The sequence below is a fragment of the Eschscholzia californica genome, unplaced genomic scaffold, assembly GCF_041429995.1.
Source record: "Eschscholzia californica isolate CP2 unplaced genomic scaffold, dmEscCali1.0.p SCAF_1, whole genome shotgun sequence".
Taxonomy (NCBI): domain Eukaryota; kingdom Viridiplantae; phylum Streptophyta; class Magnoliopsida; order Ranunculales; family Papaveraceae; genus Eschscholzia; species Eschscholzia californica.
Window position 1 is genome coordinate 2,458,449 of NW_028238198.1, and position 24,218 is coordinate 2,482,666.

At 35.7% G+C, this 24,218-nt stretch overlaps 4 protein-coding genes across 5 annotated transcripts; 3 read left to right on the top strand and 1 right to left on the bottom strand.

The window, feature by feature from the left end:
- The first annotated feature begins 886 nt into the window (after window positions 1-886).
- ORC6 (origin recognition complex protein 6) lies at window positions 887-5,230 on the top strand. 2 transcript variants are annotated; one of them, XM_086635377.1, is made up of 11 exons: window positions 887-947; window positions 1,517-1,677; window positions 1,781-1,827; window positions 1,921-2,025; window positions 2,108-2,188; window positions 2,598-2,709; window positions 2,798-2,860; window positions 2,956-3,043; window positions 3,159-3,250; window positions 4,709-4,805; window positions 4,906-5,230. In XM_086635377.1, exons 2-11 carry the CDS (start codon window positions 1,558-1,560, stop codon window positions 5,004-5,006), a joined length of 906 nt encoding a protein of 301 aa, XP_086491503.1. In that variant the 5' UTR covers window positions 887-947; window positions 1,517-1,557; the 3' UTR covers window positions 5,007-5,230. The 2 variants fall into 2 exon arrangements, with proteins under 2 accessions (XP_086491503.1, XP_086491500.1); XM_086635374.1 differs by lacking the exon at window positions 887-947 and having other exon boundaries at window positions 1,415-1,677.
- Window positions 5,231-7,391: 2,161 nt separating this feature from the next.
- LOC147563162 (sphinganine C4-monooxygenase 1-like) lies at window positions 7,392-12,324 on the top strand. Its single transcript, XM_086635398.1, has 2 exons — window positions 7,392-8,402; window positions 11,613-12,324. Exons 1-2 carry the CDS (start codon window positions 8,181-8,183, stop codon window positions 12,165-12,167), a joined length of 777 nt encoding a protein of 258 aa, XP_086491524.1. The 5' UTR covers window positions 7,392-8,180; the 3' UTR covers window positions 12,168-12,324.
- Window positions 12,325-12,952: 628 nt separating this feature from the next.
- LOC147563163 (protein PHYTOCHROME KINASE SUBSTRATE 1-like) lies at window positions 12,953-14,770 on the bottom strand. Its single transcript, XM_086635391.1, has one exon. The coding sequence runs from the start codon at window positions 14,460-14,462 to the stop codon at window positions 13,128-13,130; it is 1,335 nt and encodes a 444-aa protein (XP_086491517.1). The 5' UTR covers window positions 14,463-14,770; the 3' UTR covers window positions 12,953-13,127.
- A 2,876-nt stretch (window positions 14,771-17,646) lies between these two features.
- LOC147563164 (ATP-dependent 6-phosphofructokinase 5, chloroplastic-like) lies at window positions 17,647-22,780 on the top strand. The gene is made up of 14 exons (XM_086635387.1): window positions 17,647-18,442; window positions 19,477-19,847; window positions 19,969-20,053; window positions 20,130-20,203; window positions 20,352-20,463; window positions 20,574-20,669; window positions 20,754-20,855; window positions 20,938-21,012; window positions 21,157-21,297; window positions 21,400-21,516; window positions 21,602-21,706; window positions 21,828-21,908; window positions 22,002-22,130; window positions 22,339-22,780. The coding sequence occupies exons 2-14, from the start codon at window positions 19,540-19,542 to the stop codon at window positions 22,504-22,506; spliced, it is 1,593 nt and encodes a 530-aa protein (XP_086491513.1). The 5' UTR covers window positions 17,647-18,442; window positions 19,477-19,539; the 3' UTR covers window positions 22,507-22,780.
- The last annotated feature ends 1,438 nt before the right edge of the window (window positions 22,781-24,218 follow it).

Sequence of the window (24,218 nt, forward strand, 5' to 3'; positions counted from 1 at the left end):
ATTGCTTCTTCAATTTCTTAGGAGTACTATCCATGATTAAATTTTGCTCTTATTTTTCTCCCTTTCGAATTTTTTTTAAAACAGATATTACAAACTATTTATGGTGTGTTTGGTTGTAGGATTCCTAAGCAGAATTCCTATCAAAAGTGGAATTTGTAGGAATCATGAATCATTGGTTTGTTTGGCTACCAAGAATCCTAGGATTCTTGAATCCTAAGGATTCCTAATTCTAAAATTTGTATTGGACCAAAATCCCACCCTACCCCATAGGATTTGTTAGGATTTTGGATTAATGAACCTAAATTTCAAACTTAAAATCAGCAAAAAAATATTTCCTTCTACAAAATCATTATCTTTTTCAAAAATCATATTTTTTCTAAAAACGTTTAAAAATACTCAAATAATAATGAATCATAAGATTCTTAGTTGCCAAACAAACCAAAAAATATTACTTGGATTCATGAATCCGTGAAATCATGAATCCCAAGGACTCATGAATCCGCGGATTCATGATTCCGCCATCCAAACACACAATTAGTTTTTCATGATGTTTATTATTTTCGGTAATAAGAACTAACGATCACTGTCTTCATCTTCTCCCTTTGACGTAAAACATAAAAAAATGTCATCTACGGGCTTTAGTCGAGACTCAAGAGGGACAGAAACCTAGTCAGGTCTTAAAACAAGTCTGCTGGTCTGGGGAAGGATTAAATCTTTATAGGCACCAAAGTTTTTATAAGCTAACGGCCAATCCAATTGGGCTTTATAGGATTGTAGAGCACAGCCTAATTTTACCCTAATCTATCACAACCGCTAGCTACTACCATCTTTCTCTCTCTCTCGATGAGACAACCCTTTTATTGAGGGTCTATTCCTCACCTTTGCCGGACAGAGGAGAAACCCTTGATTGATGGTTTCTTCCTCACCTCTTTCGGTTAGGGAAAAAGGTTTGCCCCCTTCCCTCCCTCGCCTCATTTGATCATTGACTCTCTAATGTGCTCAGGTGGTTGATAGTGTTGACATAAACTTCAAAATCTTGGAAGTCACACGATCGAATTCGGAGTTGGATCCATGCTTATTGAGTTTGGATTATTAAAGTTATAAATTATAAGTTTGTCGGGCTTTAGGCTTCTTTAGTATGTTGTTGGACTTTAAGCCCCTTTCATTTGTAGTTTAACTTAGGCGGTTATCATGCTTGTCATCACATCTTGACGATGTATCAATGTCATGCAATGAATAACGTAGATCGTCGAAGTGGGTTCTATAGAAAGTGGAGGGGGGTTGGATACTTGGATCTATAGAAGTGGACTCTCTGGTGTCCATAGGCCCAATAATGGCCCACTATAACTGGAGTCAAACATTGGGTGTCAAGACGCGGTACCTATAACGCCAGGCGAACGTATACCGCGAAACTGTACTATTTTGGGCGCGGTTTCAAAATAATCATTTGCATCTTCCCGCCCAAATGGGTATTATTATCATCTCTTTCTTCTCACTTTCTCATCTGTCTTTCCAGATCATAAACCCTAGAATTCTTCGTTTCAATTACAAAGAGAAATGGATCTATCAGAGATTGCGAAGAAACTAGGGCTTTCAGATTCAAAGCACATAATCCGAAAGGCTGAAGAAATTCGACGTCTAAGCAACATTCAATTCGACTCATCCATAATCGGAGTCGTAAGTTTTAGTTTCTTTTGATTTCGATTTAGTCATTCTTCTCTTATTGATTTGTTATTCATGGATCAGAAATGTTTATAGAGATCTATTTATGAAATTTCAGGGTGAGATTTGTAAAGCTGTAATTTGCTTAGAGATTGCGGCAACTAGGTTTGTTAATTTGTTGACTTTTTTGTTGAATTAAAAGATGGATCTATTAGGGTTTCAATTTATTTGTTGTTTAATTTGATTAAAATGGTGTAGATTTCAGGCTTTGTTTGATAGACAAATTGCTATAAGATTGAGTGGATTATCTGAAAAGGGGTATACTAGGTCTTTCAATGTGATGCAAAATGGACTTGGTGTGAAGTAAGTCTCTCTCTCTCTTTCTATCTCTACTATATGTTTTGAATGTGTGAATATACTCAAAGAGTGATGAACTAATTTTCAGGAACACCCTGGATGTAAGAGAATTGGCAATCCAATTTGGCTGTGTGAGGCTAATCCCTTTTGTGCGAAAGGGTCTGTCAATGTAAGACCTAATTCTCTTTCTGACATGAAGAATTTATCTTCTTTCCTTACTCTATACTATACAACGTTGTTGAGATTATACTCAATTCACCCATGAAAGCTAACTTCTACATGTTATTTCTCTTGGGTTTTTTATGGGGGATTATCCAAAATTTTCATCGTCAACTGACTTGGGAATTCTACCCATCTTCATTGCTAGTGCACTTCTTCACTTTCGCTTAAATTGTTGTGGGTTTAGTGCGATTCTATGTTTTTCCTGAATTAGACTTTTATACATATATTGGAATATATTTGTGTGCATCTTTTGTTGGTGTACTTCAATCTTTGTTTGATCAATATTGATTATGTTATACTTATTTCCTCTCGCTATAGAACAGTGGCTTAATGTAATGAATGCTGTTTACTTTCAGGTACAAGGAACGTTTTCTTGCTGCATTGCCTGCTTCTCGTCGTGCAAGTGCTGACTTCACTCGGCCTGTTTTTACAGCTGTTGCATTTTATTTATGTGCAAGAAGACACAAGGTAGCTAAGTTATCAACATAAGTTTTGGTATTTGAGAGGGTATATGAACATATCACTTACTTATCTTTGTTTGTTTACTACTTCACAGCTTAAAGTAGACAAGCTTAAGTTACTTCAGCTATGTGGTACATCCGAGTCTGAATTTACGAGTGTAAGAGATGATCTTTGCTACCCTTTAGTGTTTTAATGGTGGTCATAGCTTTGCTTGATTCTGATTCATTTTATGTTGTGGATTCTCTATTGAAGGTTTCAACCTCTATGAATGATCTCTGCTTTGATGTTTTTGGGATATCGAAGGAGAAGAAAGACGCAAAGGATGTGAAAGGACATCGAGGTGATAACCATATTTGACACTTTGTCTAACCAGTTCTTTGATCCACTTTGTAGTTTTCATTTTTTCATCGTTTATGAAGTTTGTCTTAGACCAGTTTCTTTTATGTGTTTAACAGAGCTGCTTGATGCATTACCTGGAAAGAGGAAACACGAGGATGGTGGTGATGTATCTGATGCCTCGTCGATAGATGATGACGATGAACTTGAGGTATGCACTGATTACTGTTTTAATGATTTTTCTGCAAATATCAATCCTTCGTTCACTAGAAAGACATAAAACATATATGGCAACACCAAACCTGCCCCTGTATAGAAATTTGGCTATTCACACAATGCTCTTTTGAATTCACTATACATGAAATTGCCCGCAGCTACATATTTGTATTATAGGGTCTCCTTGAACTGAATAACCAGTTGTATCTCTTAAAAACCCACTTGTACCTACTATCCCCTCTCAATTTATTGCAATCTCATTGTACCTACTACCCACTTGTATCCAGCTTCTTCTCTGATTATTTGTGTACTTAGCTGGTCATCCCTTGATTAAGAGGTTTGTTCAGAAATGTTGTGTAAATTTTCAAGAAATGTCCTCATTTTCACATTTTCTCGGCTAAATCTCCCCATATTCAAATATCATATCTAATTTCAGTTTATCTTATTGTTTGCTGAAATGAACTATTATGTTCCCCCAGAAAAGCGTAGTGTTAGACTACGAGTGTTCCTCAGAGGAAAAAGTAGTTGAAGAATTAACATGTAAAACTGCACTCAAGTTAGGATAGAAGAAGCATTGAATTGGATAAATGCTTCTTTTGCATGTTGCGACATGCTAATATCTTTGAGAACTGCCTTATATTCCTCATTGATCTGGTTGATCACAAATAACATCTTACTTCAGTGCTCTTGTTATTGAACCCGTTGCGCACTGACCAATGAAATATACTAAGTAAATATAAAAGTAAAACCTACTTGTGCGCATTACTATCTTGACATTTATACCATCACTAGCTCTAGCAACGCAATGTAAGAAGTGTTGGAAAATCATGTGAAGGAACAAAACTCTGTAATCTGAATCTAGGGTTTTCGTGGTAGTAATTGTAGTTAGTATAGCTTCCAGAGGGGGACACATGGTCACATATTTAAGCAAGAGTACCTGATGGATATTGTTGGCTTTTAAAAATAAAGTACATTTTTGTTCCCGTCTAAACTGAAGTCCTTAAAGAAATCTAGTTGAGACTTAAGAAGTTGGTTATTTGTCAACGCGTAAAACCTCTGTTGAAGCTTCTTCTGACGAGTTTGCTTTACTCCCTTGGAATGAATCCAACAACCAACATCATGTATTAATAATCTTTTTGGCTCTACACTTCCACTGCATGAGGGAGCATCCTTAGGAGATTCAGCCTCCCTTTAACTAGCACTTCAATTGTTTCACAAACCTGTACTTTCAGTCACAACAGAGAACTTCATTCAGGTTATAACAACGAAACATCCTAGCCTCCGGTGATTAAAGGCACTAAAAGTTCTTACAGTTTCTATGTTTAAAAAACAGTTATGCGTATCATTTGTTATTGAGTTGACGTCCATCCATGGGTGTAAAATTTTCCAATTGGTATCTCAAATTTCCATTTATTTATAAATCTTACACCTTGATATACTTCTGTATTTTCAGCTCCCTAGCTACAAGAGACACAAGGTCATGGAAAAACGCGCTTACAATGACTGGAAATCATCTGTCGTCGCCTCTAACCATGAAAGCAAGTCAAAAGGTTTGTAATTTCATATTCTCTTCTCCCACACCCTATCTTTTCTTCACTTTCCTGACATTTCCGTCTAACGAACATTTCTTTAATTGATCCTTCTTACCAGATCCCATTAAGCCTAAGAAGCAAGCAAAGCTCAACTTTGTTAAGAAAGCTTCAAAAAGGGTCTCAGTTGAATCTCCATTAGAGGATGGTAATGTGATGTAATCCTTGTTTACTTTCAGATGCTCAGTTTGTAGTTCCAAGTGGATTTTTGGATCATGAGATTCTTAATTCTAGGAAATGGAGACTAAAAACTGATCCAGATTAAAGTTCATTTTGAATCTCATATTAACTTCGAGTAATTTGTTCTATCTTATATACATGTACATTTAAAGCTCCTCTTGATTTCTTGAATGATAGTTCATATTCAATAAAATAAAATTTCTCCACTTTTAGGTTTCTTCTCTTCTTTCAAATTGTTACAATACCCATTAGAAATAGTTACCTATGATCTTTAATCGTAATCTGCTCTATGGGTAAAATACTATCGACTACATAACTTGTGTCATACTAGTGGAGACATTGAATGTTTTCGACAAAAATGTAATCATTGATTAAGTAGACTTACCATTATCAAAATTAATTGATCTCTTTGGATCTAGAAAATATTGCCGAGCAAAGCTAAGTGGGCCAAACGTCCTATCAACCGATTGTTGGGTGGTTTTGGGTTTCTCAAAGCTACCTCAAGAGGTAAGGTTTTTCTCAGATTTATGAACTCATCCCCCAGTCCATTCCACAAAGAACGTGCAACAATCTCCTCTTCACACATTGACTCTTAACTTCAATAGTAATTAGACCGAGACTTGTAATACATGAGCTTTGATACCAATGTTGGGTGGTTTTTGACTTCTCTCACACAAAAATTAGCTAACAGAGGTAAAGTTTTTCCCACACTTATAAATTCATCCTTTGCCCCTTCCACACGGAACCTAGGATTATCCCTGCACCATGTCCTCCTTACACATCTTATATATTGATATTGTTAGAGCTTAGAGAGCTTAAAAGGAGTTGATTTGGTATTATTTGAAACTGGTCTGATTTTAGGTCAAGTCAATTCTGGTTCTGAGTCTTGTACTACTAACAACTGACATTTTTTTTAAAGAAAAAAGGACCACTAAACATCCATCACCCACTAGCTGATACTTCTCAACTTGAGCCATTTTTTTTTTCTGATTCAAATGACCTCAATCTTGACTTGGCAAGTTTGTACCTTATAGTTCATCAAAAAAAAAAGTTTGTACCTTATAATGTTCTACCAATTAGTTATTAGGGCAACTTTTTTTTTTGGGCCTTTTGAAATTTGACCCCACATTCATCATATCTAATGTTCAAACTAGTAAATAAAATAATTGCATTTACTAATAATTGCAAGCTTCTTTCCTTTTGACCCATTATTATGTAGGTTTACCAAGCTACGATTTTTTTTTTGTTTCTTCTGTTTTACGAAATAGTAAATAATAATTGCATGTTACTAACTTACTTTTTTTTTTTATTATTATTGTGGCTATTTTGGCTAATATTGGTTGCTTTTAATAAATGTTGGATGCAGTTCTTAATGACTTTAGAAAGATTCGAAATGCCGACAACAAATATTATTTTAAGAGTTAACAATAAAAGGCATAAAATAATTCACGTATAAGATAATTAAAACCATGTCCAACCATCTCTTGTGATATCAATAAAATAACAAAAATAGAATGTCCTTATCCAAGGACCATATTGAAGGTTTACATTCAATAAAATAACTCCAATAGTTGACAAATTCCAATGGGACATAAGTTGGATATTATATGTGTTTCTATCAAAAGGGTGTATAACTTATTAAAGATCAATCACAACTTTCAATTTCTTCAAAATTTCATACTAAATAAGGATGAATTAACCAGCTAATACCATTTTAAAAGACAACAAATAAGAGCTAAGAATTACTTTCTACTTAATCTTTAGATGAATAACTCCTTTCTTTCCACTTCAAAAAAAATAACTCTTTTCTTTTATGTTGACTAATGTCTAAAAAAAGAAGAAGATATCAACTATAAGTGTATCTTTGTCAAATGTAAACTACCAATCAAATAAAATCATCAACACAAAAAGATGTATTGATTTGTTCATCTGAATTTACATCTTTTAACGTATATATATGTCATACAGAAATGAAGTATTTTAAAAAAAACAGCAATAATTAGGGTGCATCGCTTTCTGAAATAGGTATTAACCACTTTTCTATAATAAAGTCCCAAAGGTTTGAATAAGAAATAAAATATCACAAAGGGAGAGTTAGGTAGGACCATAACCCAAAGTGAAGTCCTTCAAATGTTCCATCTTCAACCACGTCTTCTTCCTACCACAACAAAAAAGTAAATGAGAGGTATAGCTCAATCTCATCATATTATTTGATGTGAAAATAGAACATTAAAATACTAAATAAGTTTCGGAGACATTCAAATCAACCCTCAAAATTTCTTTCTTGATATGTATTTTAAATCGTTAATTTAATCTTTTCTTCTAAATTTGTCTAGAAATTCTGTTGCCCTATCATTATTTGTGATTGCCCACTCTATTGAGAAAAAGACAAAGATAAACGAAATTAGTATTTCTAAACTTGATTAATTTCCACCATCCACGTCTTTAGATTCTTTTAGTTTTTTTTAGTTATCTTGCTTAACAAATACTACTAGTTTGTTAATGTTAAAATCTTCTACTTGACTTCTCTCTCTCTCTATCTAGGTTTTGGTTTTCTACTTGATTTTCTCTCTAACTTGTATATTGTTTGTTTGTTTGTTTATCTCTTCTTCTTCTTCCTCTTCTTGTTTATTTCCCCCGACAATCTCGCATGTGAAAGACCGACTATCATTCCTCCTATACCTCACCTCCGCCTCCTCTCTCTCTCAATTCAGCTTCGGTTTCTATCTTCTCCTCCTCCTCCGAAGCTCATTCCCTTTTCTTTCTTTCCATCCTCTCTCTCTCTCTCTCTCTCTCTCTCTCTCTCTCTCTAGAACAAACAAAAAAACCCTAGAAATCGTTGTCGCACCGTCGCGCACGTCGTGTTTTTTCAACATTTTCTTCATGATCTGATACTATTTTCCCTAATTATTTTCAATTTGTTCTTCGAGATCGTTTAATTTGTTCAACATCTTTTTTTGGGGGTTTGATCAGAAAACCCACGACATGATGTGATTTTTGGTTAAAGGTTGAAACTTTAGAACTTCTATTGAGATTCTAAACTTGGGTTTGTTTGGATGATCACGGAAGTGTTTTTATACCCTTTTTTTAGAATTGAGGATTAAACCCTAATAACTCCGTTTCACCTGATTTGGTATTTTAGGTTTGAATTCCGTCATGGGTTTTTCTGTTTCAGATGAATTATTAGGAACATTTGTGCCGATTTTGGTTTATTGGGTTTATTCAGGGATTTATCTGTTATTTGGATCCTTTGATAATTATAGATTGCACTCAAAGAAAGATGAAGATATGAAGAATTTGGTTTCTAAGAGAACTGTTGTTAAAGGTGTTCTCTTTCAGCAAACCATTCAGGCAATTGTTGCAATTCTCTTATTCACTGTATGTATTTTTTTTTCTCTTTAACTTTTCATCTTACTATTTATTTGATCGATTGGTTATAACTTTTTTGTGTTTGGCTTAGAGATATTATTGGTTACTTGACCTAATTATTTTATTTCAATGAATTATATAATCTTATTCTTTTAGGAATATTGTTGAAGTGTATAAGCTAAAGAAAAGAGTTTAGAGTAGGTATATGATTGTATTAATTAAACCTTAGAAAAGGGGGAAAAAACTAAAAAGTAGGTATAAGATTGTCTGATTTGGTGTATAAAGCTATAATTTTTACGGACTCAACGATGATCAACTCTAGCGCATTCGGGTGGTGGTCCTTTTTTGCTTAATTTCATGCCTTATGTGGTAGGGGTTTGGTGTTTGTGTGTGATGTAATTTAGTAGTGTTGTCTTAAGTGAATTCATGAAGATTAATTGCATGACTATGAAATTGGATTTCGTTGATTTACTTTGGGTTTTCCTAATTGTGTAAGACACGTGTTAAGTCATAAATACTTTCCATTTTTAACAAGCAAATGTCCATCTCCCCTTACTGATTGAATTGATTCCAACGTTCCTTAGCTAAAATTAAGAGGAGTTTAAGCCTTTTCATGTGGCTTATGTTAGGAAAATCCTTTGTTCATTTACTATGGGTTTTCCGAACTCTTCTATAAGGACACATGTTAAACCACAAATTTTTCCATTTTTATTTATGAAACATTGGGATCGGTACAATCAGTGAAGGAAGTTGAACATTGACTTCTTAAAAGTGGAAAGAGTTTATGACTTATTAGGCACATGTTGGGAGAACCCATTTACTATTTAAATTATGATAAATCCTCTACAATACCTTGGCATATGTACTCAATGTTTCCGAAGTTCTTAAGATTTAAGATGCTATATGGCTTGTGATAAGTACCTCGACTTAACGTAGAATAGGTTTTTTTTACTGAAAATCGCGATGTGTGAGCTTTAAATAAGGTAACTACCAACAACTGTACTTTGGTTGTTTTATGTCCTTATTGTAATTGATCTTGTTTGCTGAAGTAAGTTGTGATTTGCTTTAAGCGCAAAAAACTCATTTTCAGCCAAGTAAATAAAAGCAAGTTCAATTGGATTGAGGACGCTGTCCATTTATTTGTTTCTTCGTTTCTAGGATAAGCGTTCTCTCAGTAGAGAAAGTGAGGCAAATATATTTTATTAACCCAAATAGATAACTGCTTCTTAACTCTTATAGTATTTACATGACTATCCTGAAGTATGCAAGCTTTTGAAAAATAAAAGCACTTCTTTTCTGCTGCACCACACATGTAATATAGCAAATCTTAAGCACCAATTATTGGGTGTCTATGAAAACACACTTATAATAAGCTTGTAACTAACCCACATGTGGCCTAATAATCTTCAAAGGTTTGACCTGTTAAGGAGTAGAACATCTATTTATTCAATCTAGATTCTAGACACTTCCTAGCCTTTTGTGCTTCTTGTCTACTCGCAGCTTCCGTTATATAAGAAGCGGAGTCCAGTTTGGTGTCACAGCAACTTCATGGGTGGACCACATAATAGGGATCTCAATTACTCATTCAGTTTCTATTGCTCTTGTTATGAGAATTGAGACCTCAGTCATGAATGCTTTAATGGTGTTTTTATACTTCTTTTCATATTATAATGAATCTCAAAGACATCACAAGTACCTTGACCAATGCCCCATAAAGTACCCCATGACAACATGATGGTTAATGTTCTTCACCCTACCTTACATCTACATCTATATGCATAGCTCCCCACGTAGTTACACACTCTTCCCTCTCATCTCTATAGCCTGCACCAAAGGAAGAATGTAGATTGAAGTTTGACCCTATTGTGTGTGCTGCTTCATGAGGCAACCCACTTCTTTTCTCCTTTTGTTTAAGATTTGAAAATCAGCAGTTGTGTTTGATTTTCAATTATTCTTGGTAATGAGTTTCGGATCTTAGAAGTTAGAATGCACTTCATGAATATGATGTGAAAATAATGTCCGACTGATGTCTATGTGAAACGAGAAGGGAGTGAAGTCTGTAGGAGTTTACGGATCTTAGAAGTTAGAATGCACTTCATGAATATGATGTGAAAATAATGTCCGACTGATGTTTATGTGAAACGAGAAGGGAGTGAAGTCTGTAGGAGTATTAGGGTTCTTTTTGTGAACGACTTCAAACGATTCTTGGCTATGGTCCTATCGACTGTACTAGTGTATGTAGATTCAGCTAAATTCAGTGGATCCTCATCGTGCCCCAAAGTGTTCAAACAAAATAAGCTTGTTGTCTCTATCAGACAATACAGTGATACACCGTGGAGATGAGCACCTCTCTAAACAGAACTTAGTAATCCTAGCAACATAAGTAGTTGTGGGAGGAAGATAATGAGTTTTCTTTGATAAACAAGCCACCCCCATTAAGTTATTTTTGCCTGTTGCTTGTACAATCTAAGCCAAACATTGTCTAGAACAAGTCTGATTTCAGCAACTAAATGTGTAGGTTGTGAAAATTGCAAGTAAATGTCTAGAACAAGTTTAATTTCAGCTACTAAACAAAGAAAAGATTGAGAATAAGTTGGTATAAAAAACCTTGAACTTAAGGGAGAAAAAAGCAAGTAGAGAAACCTTGTAGAATTTGCCTGAGAGAGGAAATAGAATAATAAACATCTTGGACAGCAACGAGAACAGAGATGGTAACCCAGACAGAGCATAAATATAGATATAACTGTTAGCTTCAAACAAGAATAAACTTTTCGGGCACACACGTTTTTGGATCACAGCTAAGTGTCTTCAGAGTTCAGACCAGAATTTACGAATCACTCGAAACATATGCATACTATTTATAAGTCTATTTTCTTTGAGTTGATTACATATCCATAGAACTACCAGGAATCAAGCATCTACCACTGACAAATCAGTGGCTTAGGAGAAAACAGAGAACTGCCTATGTTACCTAGAAAATCCTTTACTTGGATATGTCTCTCAAAGACACACGTAGAAGCAGATATCTCTTCACCCCGACATAAAAGAAAATAACTACCTATACCTAATCAGCAATTGGACCCCCTGAACAGTCCTAATTTTGGCTGTTCTAATTTGGACCATGATATGATAGTTTCTTCCATTTACTTGATCATGTCATTCCTTACCTACTTTCCTGAAACAACCATGATTGAGTTTTGACAAGTTCTTTCTTTGCAGGTAACTGGAAATGACAGTGGATCCGACCCAGATATGCAACCCACTCTTCTCTCACTAGGAAGACAGTTTCTCATTGCAATGGTGGTTCTAGATACATGGCAGTATTTTATGCATAGATATATGCACCATAACAAGTTCTTGTACCGTCATATCCATTCTCAGCACCACCGTCTAGTAGTCCCTTATGCTTTTGGAGCTCTATATAATCACCCATTGGAAGGACTCATATTAGACACCATTGGTGGAGCACTATCGTTCCTTCTCTCTGGTATGACACCTCGATCCTCCATATTCTTCTTCTCTTTTGCCACAATCAAAACAGTAGACGATCATTGTGGGTTATGGCTTCCCGGCAACCTATTCCATATTTTCTTTAGAAACAACAGCGCTTATCACGACGTTCATCATCAGCTTTACGGCACTAAATACAACTTCTCACAGCCATTCTTTAATATCTGGGATAGAATTCTTGGAACCCATATGCCCTATACAATTGAGAAGAGAGCAGGTGGAGGTTTAGAAGCACGACCCGCGAAAGATTACAAGGATTATTGATCAAAACTTTGGCGATTCTGTTTTTCTTCCTTTACCACTTTGTGTTGTGAGCTTTCAGTTTATCTGCGAAAAATTGCTTAAATTATTTGTAGATATTTTATGTTTTTCTTTGTTTATATATAGTCTTAAAACTGAACAATAAAATTAAAAGTTTTGATGCGGGTTGTCTTACCGAAAGAAATTAGCAGGATTCTTCAGTATGGGCGGAACAGTTAAAAAATTACTGTAGTTAGTCATTTTGTGTCACATTTTAGATAGCCTTTGCTCTTAAAGCAACTCGGAAAGCCCCATTCTTCATTCTAAGGGTCACTACTGGAATCCTTTGGCTGAAAAGTCTAGCTTCTATCTTCATAGCATTTATGGCTCATCTCACCATTACTTTTCAGTATTATTGTAAGATCTCCTCATCCTGTACCTCTCCCTCTCTCTCACTACCCCTCACATTCCCTCTCTCACTCTCACATATTAAGACTAACTTTCCCATCTGGAGGATGAAATTTGGGTGTAAAAAGAATGAAGGGAAGCTACAAATGGTTTAATCTGAAGACACTTAGCAATTTATACACTAACTGTATACATTGTGATATCTCACTCCACCATATTAATCGCCGGTCATCTAGAAAATTCTCTGCAATCTTCAATCTCCGAAATCCCATACTCTTTCAGCTTTTGTTCGATCTGGAGGGCTATGGACTTATGGTTTTGAGTGAAAAAAGTATGTATGTACTTTTAAAGATTTGATACCCTTGTAAGCATAAAGTGCCAGCAAAAAAGTTAGGAAGATATCCATGAAACTTATGTCTTAGTATGAAAAGAACATTACATAAACAAATAGATAAACAGAATAACAATCTAGCAAATACGACATAAAACATTCTTTTAGATACAGTAAGATTCAACCTTTGGTGCGCCTAGCAGAAAGACATACACGATTACATTGGGCTCTTAATTTTTCAATCTTTAGACGTATTTTGTACCAGTTGTTTTCTTCAACGAATCTGATTTTTGAAGCTTTCGTGTCATAGACTTTACTCTAGTTGGTGTTATATGTGCTTCTGCTACCACTTTCACAGCTTTGCTACTCTTACACCCCATTAGTGTACTCGTTTTTCGTCTTTGAACCTCCTTAGTCGATGCTGTTTTGGTTGCTTTTGTAGTTGTGTTATCCATTATTGACTTCTGTTCGCCAGAATATGAAGCAACCGAGAAGTTTGCAGCACTTGCAGTAACAACACTCCATTCAATACTCGCTTCGCTTGGCTCATAACATGAATTTGGAGACATACAAGTTGATAGTTCATCTGATTCTTGATATTTGAATAATGGGTGAGTATTTCCTGATAAGTTCTTGATTTCGAATAAGTCTGAACTCGAATCACTCTCTATATCATCTTCCATTTCGATATTTATTGACGTATTTTTCTCTGCTATTATATTTTCATTCCAATCTAACAACTTACTTTGGAGGTTCAAACCTATTTCTACCTTGTCTAAGGTAGATGATGACTTGAAAACATCCAATGATTTTCGTGGTTCTTCTTCGGTGTTTTCCTCTACAAATTGTCTTCCAATGGTTATATTTCCCAGTCCGGGATTCGTATTTGGTGAAGTGAGAATCTCTTCCTTGAACCAGGGCTCTGGTTGAGACTGGTTTTTTCGTGCAAAATCAACTGAATTCTGCTCCATTCGAAGTGGCGATTTTATGAGTTCTTTACTATAAACTTTTGCAGAATCAAAATGTTTCTTTTCAATGTAATTCGATTTGTTCTCTTCAAAATGATCATCGACATCGATAGATTTCTTATCAGAACAATAACACTTGCAACCAAAAACAGCGAAAATATTCTTACTATTTGATCTATTATGTCGACTCGGAGTTGTTAACAATGCATTTTGGCTATTCCAACTCAAATCTGAATAAGTACTTGGAGTTCCATACTTAGACGATTTCATCGACCAACTTTTACCGACTCTTTCGGTTTTTCTTCCACCCTTTTCTGCAATTCTAGTTTTGTTATCATCCATAGCACCATTAAAGTATTTCTCAGCACCAAAAATGCTAATTTCACCATCTTCTGTTTTCCCTTTTCCTACACTTACTTGGTAGAGAGAAATAGGCTCTTGAGGGACATTTATGTTTACTGGTTTATAAGTTGAATCGGCGAGTTTCCGGACAAAATTTTCTTCTGCAGTACTAAGATAAGAAGAAAATGAAGGTTCTCGAAGTTCCGGGTTACCATTTTCGACGGGTAATGGGTTGGTTTTGCAGGTTGATGTTATTGTTAGAGTAGCCATTGAGCTCAAGAAGGAAAATATCTCTATGAATATGAAAATGAGAAAACTTTCTAAGGGTATTTAAGAACTATTTTCAAGAGTATAATGCTGAAACAAGGGAGGAAAATGAGGAAATAAACTTGACCACAAATTATATTTGCTTATTTGAGGAAGACCCACAAGAGATGGATTTGGTCTTTTTAGGAGAAAACAAGAAGTGAAGAACAAAAAGAACCCAAGAAAGGAAGTTTGAAGTTGAAGGAAATTATGGGGGAAGTGAAGATTGAAGAAAAAGATAAGAGAAAGTTTGGATTGGTTGATGGGGTTCTTGGCTTATTGAAATGAGTTGGATTTATAGTGACTTTATGGATGAATGTTATTAATTAGTGGGTCCATATAATTTGGATCAACTTGATGATTTTTTCAATTTAATTTAGGATGTGGGGTTGTAAGGTATAATCTAATTTCACACTTAATTTTTTTGTTTGTGGAAAAGACACACAATGTAATTGATGGCAACCATCATTTGTTTTCCATGTTTTGTGGTAAGCAAGTATTAAGAGGTATTACAAAAAAAACTACACATGAGTTGTCTATTTCATTAGGTTTAGTTTTGTTGTTACAACATTAAAGTTGATTTGTCTACTGTAGACATTGTTAATAAGACAATTATGGTCCATGATATTTTGGGTGCAGTAGTTAGACATCTATTTCGAGAGAGAGGTCTCAAGTTTCTTAATCGAAGAAGAAACCAATTATTTATTGAACTTAGATAATGAAGAATATAAATAAAATAAAGGAATGAGCAAATGAGTTTTAGGCCCAATAAGATGACTTTGAGGGTTTGTATATGACTTTTACAACTTCATGCGGACAGTTATGAAACTTATTCAAATCATGATGTATGTACGCATTATATATTTATGATGTATCTTAATCATGTAGTTTTGGTGTCTATGCAAAAAAAGAAAAAAACAATCAATAGGTTAGCCTAAATGACTAGCCGACAAGGTATAGGTAAACCTAAGCATAAGCTAAAACATGATGAGTTAATTTCGTTTTGGTGTGACCAAGGGACCGATTTGGCCTTTATAAGTATCCCATGTTGATTTGGCCCCAATTTTATTTGGCAGTTCAGCCTCAAAGCTTAGTCAAACTTTTTATTTCTAACCTTATGCTATTTCTGTAATTATATTGTTTTTATTTATCCACCTCATATCTCCTTCTTGTCCACTTCAACCTCCCCTCTTTGCCTCGCTTCTTAGACTTAAGAAGTAAGAAGACTTGAGAAGGGTGTCGACGGACGACTTTCTGCATGCGACCTCTTTTTATTTTTTTTATTTAACTCTTCTATCTCCGTCTGTCACCACTGTCACTTTCTTAGGGTGAAGAAGGCGATGTGGATAGAAAATAGTGAAGGGGAGGAAAAGAGATACGAGGAGACAAATGAAAATAAATAAATATATAATTAGAAAAATGCTACACCGGAAAAATAAGAGAACTTTTTCAAATTGAAGGCCAAACTGAATTGCCAAACATAATTTTGAAGCCAATTGAAATTGGCAGATACTTATGGGGTTAAATAGGGCAGTTGATCACAAATTGAGAGTCAATACAAAATTAACCCAAAAATGATTTCTTATAAAGAAGGGATCATCTTTATATGATCCTAGTACTCATAGGCAGTAGGGCAACAAAATGAATCAATACGTATTAGGATCCGTCCCACTGGCACTAGACGGAGTTGATTCGAAATCTTTTCTAAAACGGTTACTATTCATGAAACATTTCGAAAGTTTAAGTCGTGTTCAATTTTTTTTTTTCTTGGTCAAATACGTATACTAAGTCGATGCCTGAATTGATCCGAAGTTAGATTTTAAAATATATGTTTTGTTTCCTTTTTGATATCTAAGTCGTCAAAATAACTTATTCAAATTGATTTTGCTTCTATATATTTCATACAATTCAAATTCAGAAAGTGAATAAAAAAAAGAATATCACGTTACATCATAATTCCAATGTATATAAGTTAGATCCTTATCTACCATGCTAGAAATGAATCAAATTTCCATTTATGATCAAAAGTGTAGACTAAATATATATGAAAGTCATTTAGACAAATTCTCAAAAACCAAATATGATTAAACCTCTAACCTAAATCTTTTTACTTTTAGAATCTAGGGCATGGGTTTCCCAACATTGTAAATCTCATACATTTAAGCTAAGAATAAGAGATATGTCATTATGAAGAGTTTAAGGGTATAATGGTCGTTCTAAATGTTCCAAGACATTTATACGTAAGGTTGCAAGTTGAACACATTTCTAATATATCAACAAGAAATCATGGCCCTACAAATTGACATCAAAGAATAAGTGGATCATAAAAAAAATTGTAAATTTAGAAGAAAAATAGGTCTAATTGTCATCCACGTGGCATCAAATGAATCCACAAGCATGAAAATCCAACATCAACTCTTTGTTACAGAGAGGTCCCTAACTCATTAATGGAAATTGAAACATTCTAATCTTTTTTCCTCTCCGATTGGTTGGATGACTATCATCCTCGAGTTCTGTGTGGGCCTTTCTCTACTTATGATTGATTGGACTAAACCCAACAATCATCTATTTTGAGGGCCAAATGTTGGTATGGAATTTAAGACGAGAAAAGGCATGTCCGGATTGCTTCTTCTGTTTATTTTATTCGTCCATAATAAAAAAATCTAGAGTTTTCGATAAAATCTGCTTCAGAAAGATCGAACTTTAAAAGCTAAAAGTGGCTATAGTGTATTTTCCCCCTTTTTTGTAGACATTAACAAATGACTCAAGGCAGGGTGGAATTCAAGTATCTCGAACTCCTGATCTAGATACCATTTACGCAAGTGCTTGACCACTCCAGCTAAGGTTGCCCGCTATAGTTACCCTCATACCCAATTCCGCTATAGGAGAGTGCCAATAACTAATCTTAAGGCGCTTATAGATTTTCCTTGGAATAGGCCTTGATCCACTAATGCGAGATGATGCTATTGGGCTAGATTGATCCAGAGATAAGGGCCCTTGGTGGGCTTATTATACCCTTCTCTTAATGAAGTTCTAAAGGCGTCCCTATTTTTTGTTGCTACAGAGCATACTCTTTCCACACGCAATCCCATTTAGTTTGGTTGTAAGAGGGCCCCTGTAGCAAAAGTCTGTGATCATCTTGCCATTTATAATGCTCCAAGCCTTAGAAGCTAGTGATATTGTTCTAGCTTCCAATACCTAGGCCCAAGCTGGAAGACTACGAGGTTTTGTTAATGTGAAAAGTTTTGCCAGTTCATCCAAAAAATCTCGACATTTGCAAGTTGAACATACATTTTTAGCTCAAACTCGAGAAGCTCATCCAAGCAAGCGAGACTCATACACCCCCACGACCCCACCCTTGTAGAGATTCGGCTAGAGTGTCCTCGTGCAAGTTAACAAAATCACAAAGTTGAAGGATACGTCACGAGAACAACGTGCACCTTGTGCAACAACCATTCCATCTTCCTCGTGTTATGATTTAAAAAAAAATGCTAGATGGTCAAGAAAAAAGGGGCCGAACCAACGAGCAACTATTTTTCTGTAAGCGACCTAGTCAATGAGAGCCGGCCACATGGGCTTGGAGCTATATGATCTCCTTTAAAATACTATTCTTTCATGAAAAGGATGCCATTGGTCTATTCCACGATATCCGTAGAAAAGAAAACTCCTAGTACTAAATATACTACTTTCCAACTTGAACCTTTAAAAACCCTTAATTTTGTTTTCTTTCTCTTTCATATTGTTTCGGTTGAGAGTTTCTCTTCTTTAAAAGCCATAACAGAATTTCTAAACCTCGAAAGTCAATTAAAAACCTTTCTTCTATTTTAGAAAGACAGAGAGAGAGAGAATCTCAGTACTCCTATAAGAGTTCAAAACCACGATCTGTTACGAGTAGATTTCAGTAACTACGATTGATTCAGGGAATCAATTCTTCCAGGATTCAGGTACTAACGATTCTTGTTAGTTTAGATTTTGACCGAGTTTTCTATGTTATGAATGTGTTGATTATTAATCTCTCTTTTCTATTTTGAGTTTTGAGAATTTGGAGAAATCTTAATACGAAATTCTCAGGGTTGTTTTTGTTTCAAGTTTTTTGATTTCTATGATCTTACTTCATTGTATTTTGTATCTCGTAACTTATTATTCCAATAATGCCTCAACCCTTAGCAGTTATCGATATTGTCTTCTCTTTTGTGACGGAGACTTAAGACCAAGAGTACGGGTTTTATTCGCGCCCAAGACTCCACGGACCCAGTTTAAGACCTCTACACTTAGTAAGCTTGAGCATGCACAATCCGAGACTATCAAAATTCCCCTACTTTGGAGATGAACCGTCCTTAGTTCTGATACCATCTGTAACGCCTCAAGCCTTAACAGTTATAGATGTTGTCTTCGCATTTGACACCCATACCCAAGTTCATGGTTATGGGGTTTGATTCTAAGCCCTGGCTCGACAAGCCCACTGAAAAAGCCTTGACATTGGTGAAAACACAGGATTTGCGCTACCCATCCGTATAGTATGCAGTGACAATGTGGGCCCGACATGCTCGAATTTGATTTGTTTAAGAAAGATTTGTCAGTTTCAGCCCACATTCAACTTTAGCTTGATTTTTGTTTAACTTTGAACTCTCTGATTAAATTAAATCGTCCCTTTTAGACAATGACCGTGATGTTTTTCGTGCTAGATGAAGAGGTTAGACATCGAATTTAACCATTCGAACAACCATGTCTATTCGTCACCATTCCAAAAAGTTTCCTACTTTCAGTACCTTTACTTCTCCAAAATAGAATTCTTATAAAGAGTCAATACTCATGATCTTTTCTTGATTCATGGTCCATTAGTATCAATTATGATATCAAGTCGATGTTTAAACCATAAAATCAACGATATTTAGTACTATTAATGAGTTCGAATTCATCGAGTTTGTTTTAATTGGTTTTTAATTACTCATTATTCTTTTATATTTCCATTCTGCAGGAAAATTGCTCGTCGATTTATTTAACTAAAGCACTAAACAGTAGGCCATTGTAGAGAATAGAGATGGCCTTAGTTTCTTCTACCAGCATTACTTGTTCAATAAACCAGGGACAACCAAGTTTTCACCCAAATGGAAAAACTCCATTGTTTAGTTTGAATGGCCGACGATTTAGAAGGTTCGAAAAGTGCACAAAATCGAGATTCTCCTCTTCAGTTGTTAGAGCTGTTGTTAGTAATCCAGATATCGATTTCTCTAATCCAAATTGGGTAGAACATTATCAAGAGGATTTTGAGAAGAGGTTTAGTTTGCCACATCTAAGAGATGCATTCGACATTAAACCGATCCCGACTACATTCTCTCTGAACAACAGGTGAGTTTCGTAGTTGCTAGTGTGCATATGTAGTGTCTCTGTCTCTGTCTTTGTAGGTCTCGTTTACTCCTACAACTACTTAATGAACATATGAATTGTATACGATGTTTGCTTGTCACAGAGGTCCTCAAGTGATACATGGTGCTAATATGCCAGAGGAGAGGAAAAATAGATATGTAAATGAGGACGACCGGGCACTTTTAAAGGTGTGTATCTTATGTGCATCACATATTTTAGATAATCAACTTGTTTGAGGCACTTCTAAAATCTTGTCTGTACTAGGTCATCAAATACTCCTCGCCAACTTCAGCCGGAGCTGAGGGCGTTGACCCTGATTGCAGCTGGGTAGAACAGTGGTAAGTTCTTCTTTGCCCGTTCTGTTATTTCGCTCTTCTCTTAATAGTTGTTATTCTTTAGTTCTCTCGTGATGTCTATTTCAAGAATCGAGTTGTATTCTGTTCTAGTCATGTTACGACAAAATTATGATTTTAATCTTCTTTCTAGGGTGCATCGTGCTGGCCCACGTAAGCAGATATATTTCAAACCTAATAGTGTAAAGGCTGGAATTGTCACTTGTGGAGGATTGTGTCCGGGTCTTAATGATGTCATTCGACAGGTTAGGGAGCTCGCTTCAGAGTTTCAGACTAGTAATTGAGTTTCGAACAAGTTTGTACTTCAATATATTCTTATGGCAATATGTTTTTAACGCATCATTTAATTATGCAGATAGTTTTTACCCTTGAAATCTATGGGGTTAAGAAAATAGTTGGGATCCCATTTGGTTATCGTGGATTTTTCGATAAAGGCTTACCTGAAATACCGGTTAGTATACTCTCATGAAGATCATATTTCCGAGTCGCTAATATATACATAACTCTAAATTTGCAGCTCTTATGTTATTTGCAGCTTTCTCGTGAAGTTGTTCAAAACATTAATCTTGCAGGAGGAAGTTTGTTGGGTGTTTCTCGTGGGGGTGGTAGTGTCAACGACATTGTCGACAACATACAGGTAAGAAAAAGTCGATAGATTGTATTTAAAATTCGGTCATTATAGTAGGCGTAGTTTCATGTTGTTAACTATCAATTTATAGGCCAGAGAGATTGATATGATTTTTATACTCGGCGGAAATGGTACTCATGCTGGAGCAAATGCAATTCATAATGAGGTAAATCATCTATTCATTTCCAATTCCTAGAAGAGAATACACATACATGTATATGCGTTTATCGATATTGTATGCATGTTTCATCGGTTGGTGGACCGGGTAAGGCTACTCGTATAACCCAGATAATACTTTCTTTGGATGCAGTGTCAGGAAAGAAAATTGAAAGTATCGGTTGTATGTGTTCCAAAAACAATTGACAACGATATACTTCTGATGGATAAGACGTTTGGGTTTGATACAGCCGTAGAAGAAGCTCAACGAGCAATTAATTCCGCATACATTGAGGTACACAAAAAAGTTACACATAGTTTTGCACAATGGAATCAACAAATCTACTTGTCACCAAGTATCTCAATGTAAAATTGATTTCCGGATGATGCTCTCTAGGCTCGTAGCGCCTACCACGGAATTGGCGTGGTAAAACTAATGGGAAGAAGCAGCGGTTATATAGCTATGCACGCGTCACTCTCTAGCGGGCAGATTGATATTTGTTTGATTCCCGAGGTCTGTATATTTCCGCCCTAATATCTCTTTTCTCATATTAGCTAATTGTTGTCAGTGGGTTAAGGCCTTCATAATCAAAATGCAGGTAAGTTTCAACCTAGAAGGACCTTATGGGGTCTTAAAGCATTTAGAACATCTCATACAGACAAAAGGATCAGCTGTGGTTTGTGTAGCTGAAGGGGCTGGACAAGTAAGTATATCTTGACGTTTTCTCTAAGAGTAAGATTTATAATGAGACAAGCTTATTTTAGATTATTGGCTCGATTTCTTCTGGATGCTAATTATTTGTTGGTACTGGGTTTCGGATTCAGAATTTGTTAGCAAAATCAAATGCAACAGATGCATCTGGAAACACAATATTAGGAGATATCGGAGTTCATATCCAACAACAGGTTCGATATCTTAATTTGGACCATTTTCTTGCAGCTTTTGTTTTGCCTATTGGCTCATCTTCAGTCAATGTTATAATTTTCGATTTTCGACAGATCAAAAAACATTTTAAGGAGATTGATATTCCAGCCGATGTTAAGTACATCGATCCTACTTACATGATCCGAGCTTGTCGTGCAAATGCATCTGATGCTATTCTCTGCACTGTTCTGGGCCAAAATGCGGTAAGGGTTGATCTCAAGACAGTGATATGTTTGCTTGTTTTTTTTCCCCCAAATTCTGATCTGAAATTGGACTCAATATCTAAATTAATACGACTCAGATTACAAAAATGTTTGTCTTTTATCTGATTCTTGCTTCTGACTCGTGTGAGCGAACCTTCTTTAGTTGTTTTGGTCACAAAACTAACTGAATTTTCATGATCTTGGGTAGGTTCATGGTGCATTTGCAGGATACAGTGGCATAACAGTTGGAATATGCAATACCCACTACGTATATCTACCGATTCCTGAAGTTATAAAGTCTCCAAGATATGTAGATCCAAATAGTCGCATGTGGCATCGATGTTTAACATCTACTGGTCAACCCGATTTCCTTTAAACTGGGAAGAAGATAAACGCTCTCAATTTGAACTTCAAATCAGTACATAGAAATTTTGGCTGAAACAAAACCTCTGTTTCTCGAGGCGAATGCTCTTTAATTGGTTTGAAGGAGATGATTTTACAAGTAAAGAATGAAATATATATGGTAGTTCAAATTTATTGAGTATTATATACGTCATTAAATTAGATTATTAAACTGGTGAAAGCAAGAACATTTTTCATTTCTTCTGAACAATGATAGTAATAAAGAAGTCAGTGTGATATTTCGATTCCTTATTTGTTTTTTTCATTGCAAACAAAGGCCACTGTTTTGGGGAAAGCAAAAAAATTTCCGGGGAAGACGGTGGAAAACCAAAAAAACACGATCCGAACGCACCTTATCAATTCTCTCTTCTCCGGCCGACAGTCTCTCTCTCCTCTCCGTCTCTCCTCTCTCTCTCTTCTCTCTCTCTTCTCTTTCTTCTCTCCCCCTCTCTTTCTTCTCTCTCTCCTCTCTCTGCATCTCTCTTCTCCCTCTCTCTCTAAGTTCCGCCGAGGGAATGGTCCCTTCGCCGGAACCCTTCGTCTGGTTTTCCAGACGAAGGTGGTCTGGATCTGGAGTCCAGATCCAGGCGAGCTTCGCCTGGTTCTACCAGACGAGCCCTCGTCTAGAAAACAAGACGAGGGTTCCGGTGAAGGGGACTCCCCTTCGCCGAAATTTTGAGAAAAAAGAAGAGAGGAAAGAGATAGGAAAGAGAGAGAAGAGAGAGGAAAGAGAGAGAAGATAAAAGAAAGGGATGAAGAGAAAGAGAAGGAGATGGATGACCAGAGTTGTTGTCACCGGAAATAATGGTCGCCGGAGTTGATGTTGGTGAGAAGGAAGATGGTGGAAGAAGACATAAGGAGTAGGTAGTATTTGGAGGAAACAAAAAAAATTTGTTTCCACCCAAAACTTATTGTCCCGAAAACTCTGCTTCTTTCCCCAAAACACTGGCCCAAACAAATGAGTAATTTCATAATAGTACACACGGAAGAAGCGTGATCTAGTAGCCAAGAACATAATAACTACATACACTACACTTATTACCAATTGGTTTCGAGTTGTATAAGCACAAACTTAATAACTAATATGCCATTCTCTAAGAATTTTGGGCAAGCCATGTTTATTAGAAAGAAATGAAATGTAAGTATCTGGGAAAATGTATTCAATATGATTCCTACTTCCCTGTGATTAAATTACCTTAGGTTGAACTTTGGTTTGACGTGGTATAGGAATATAATTATTTGTAATTTTTTTTAAAAAGAAGTATGATTACACAAGTATAATAAACAATGGAGGTTGAATCTTGGCCCGACCACCTTGACTTGCTCACTGGTGCTCGCATCTGGAAGGGTCCACAAGCGTCCGTTGACCGGCAAAGACACAATCCATCCTCCACTTTGTATTAAGGTGCTTCACCTGACATAGAACGATTATTGTATATTTTATGTTGCTATAAATTTTGTTATTGAATATAGTTTGATTATCGATTAAGAATGGTATCTTAAATGAGAAACTCAATATGACATGATTAAAGCATTTTTAACATAATATAAGTAATTAAGATCCTAAAATTTGTGAAAGAATCGACTAATTACGCATTAAATTCGGGTATCGGGTATTTATTGGGTACATCCGTCGGATGTACCCAATAAGTATTATAATCTTATCGGTTCTAATCGGGTAATACC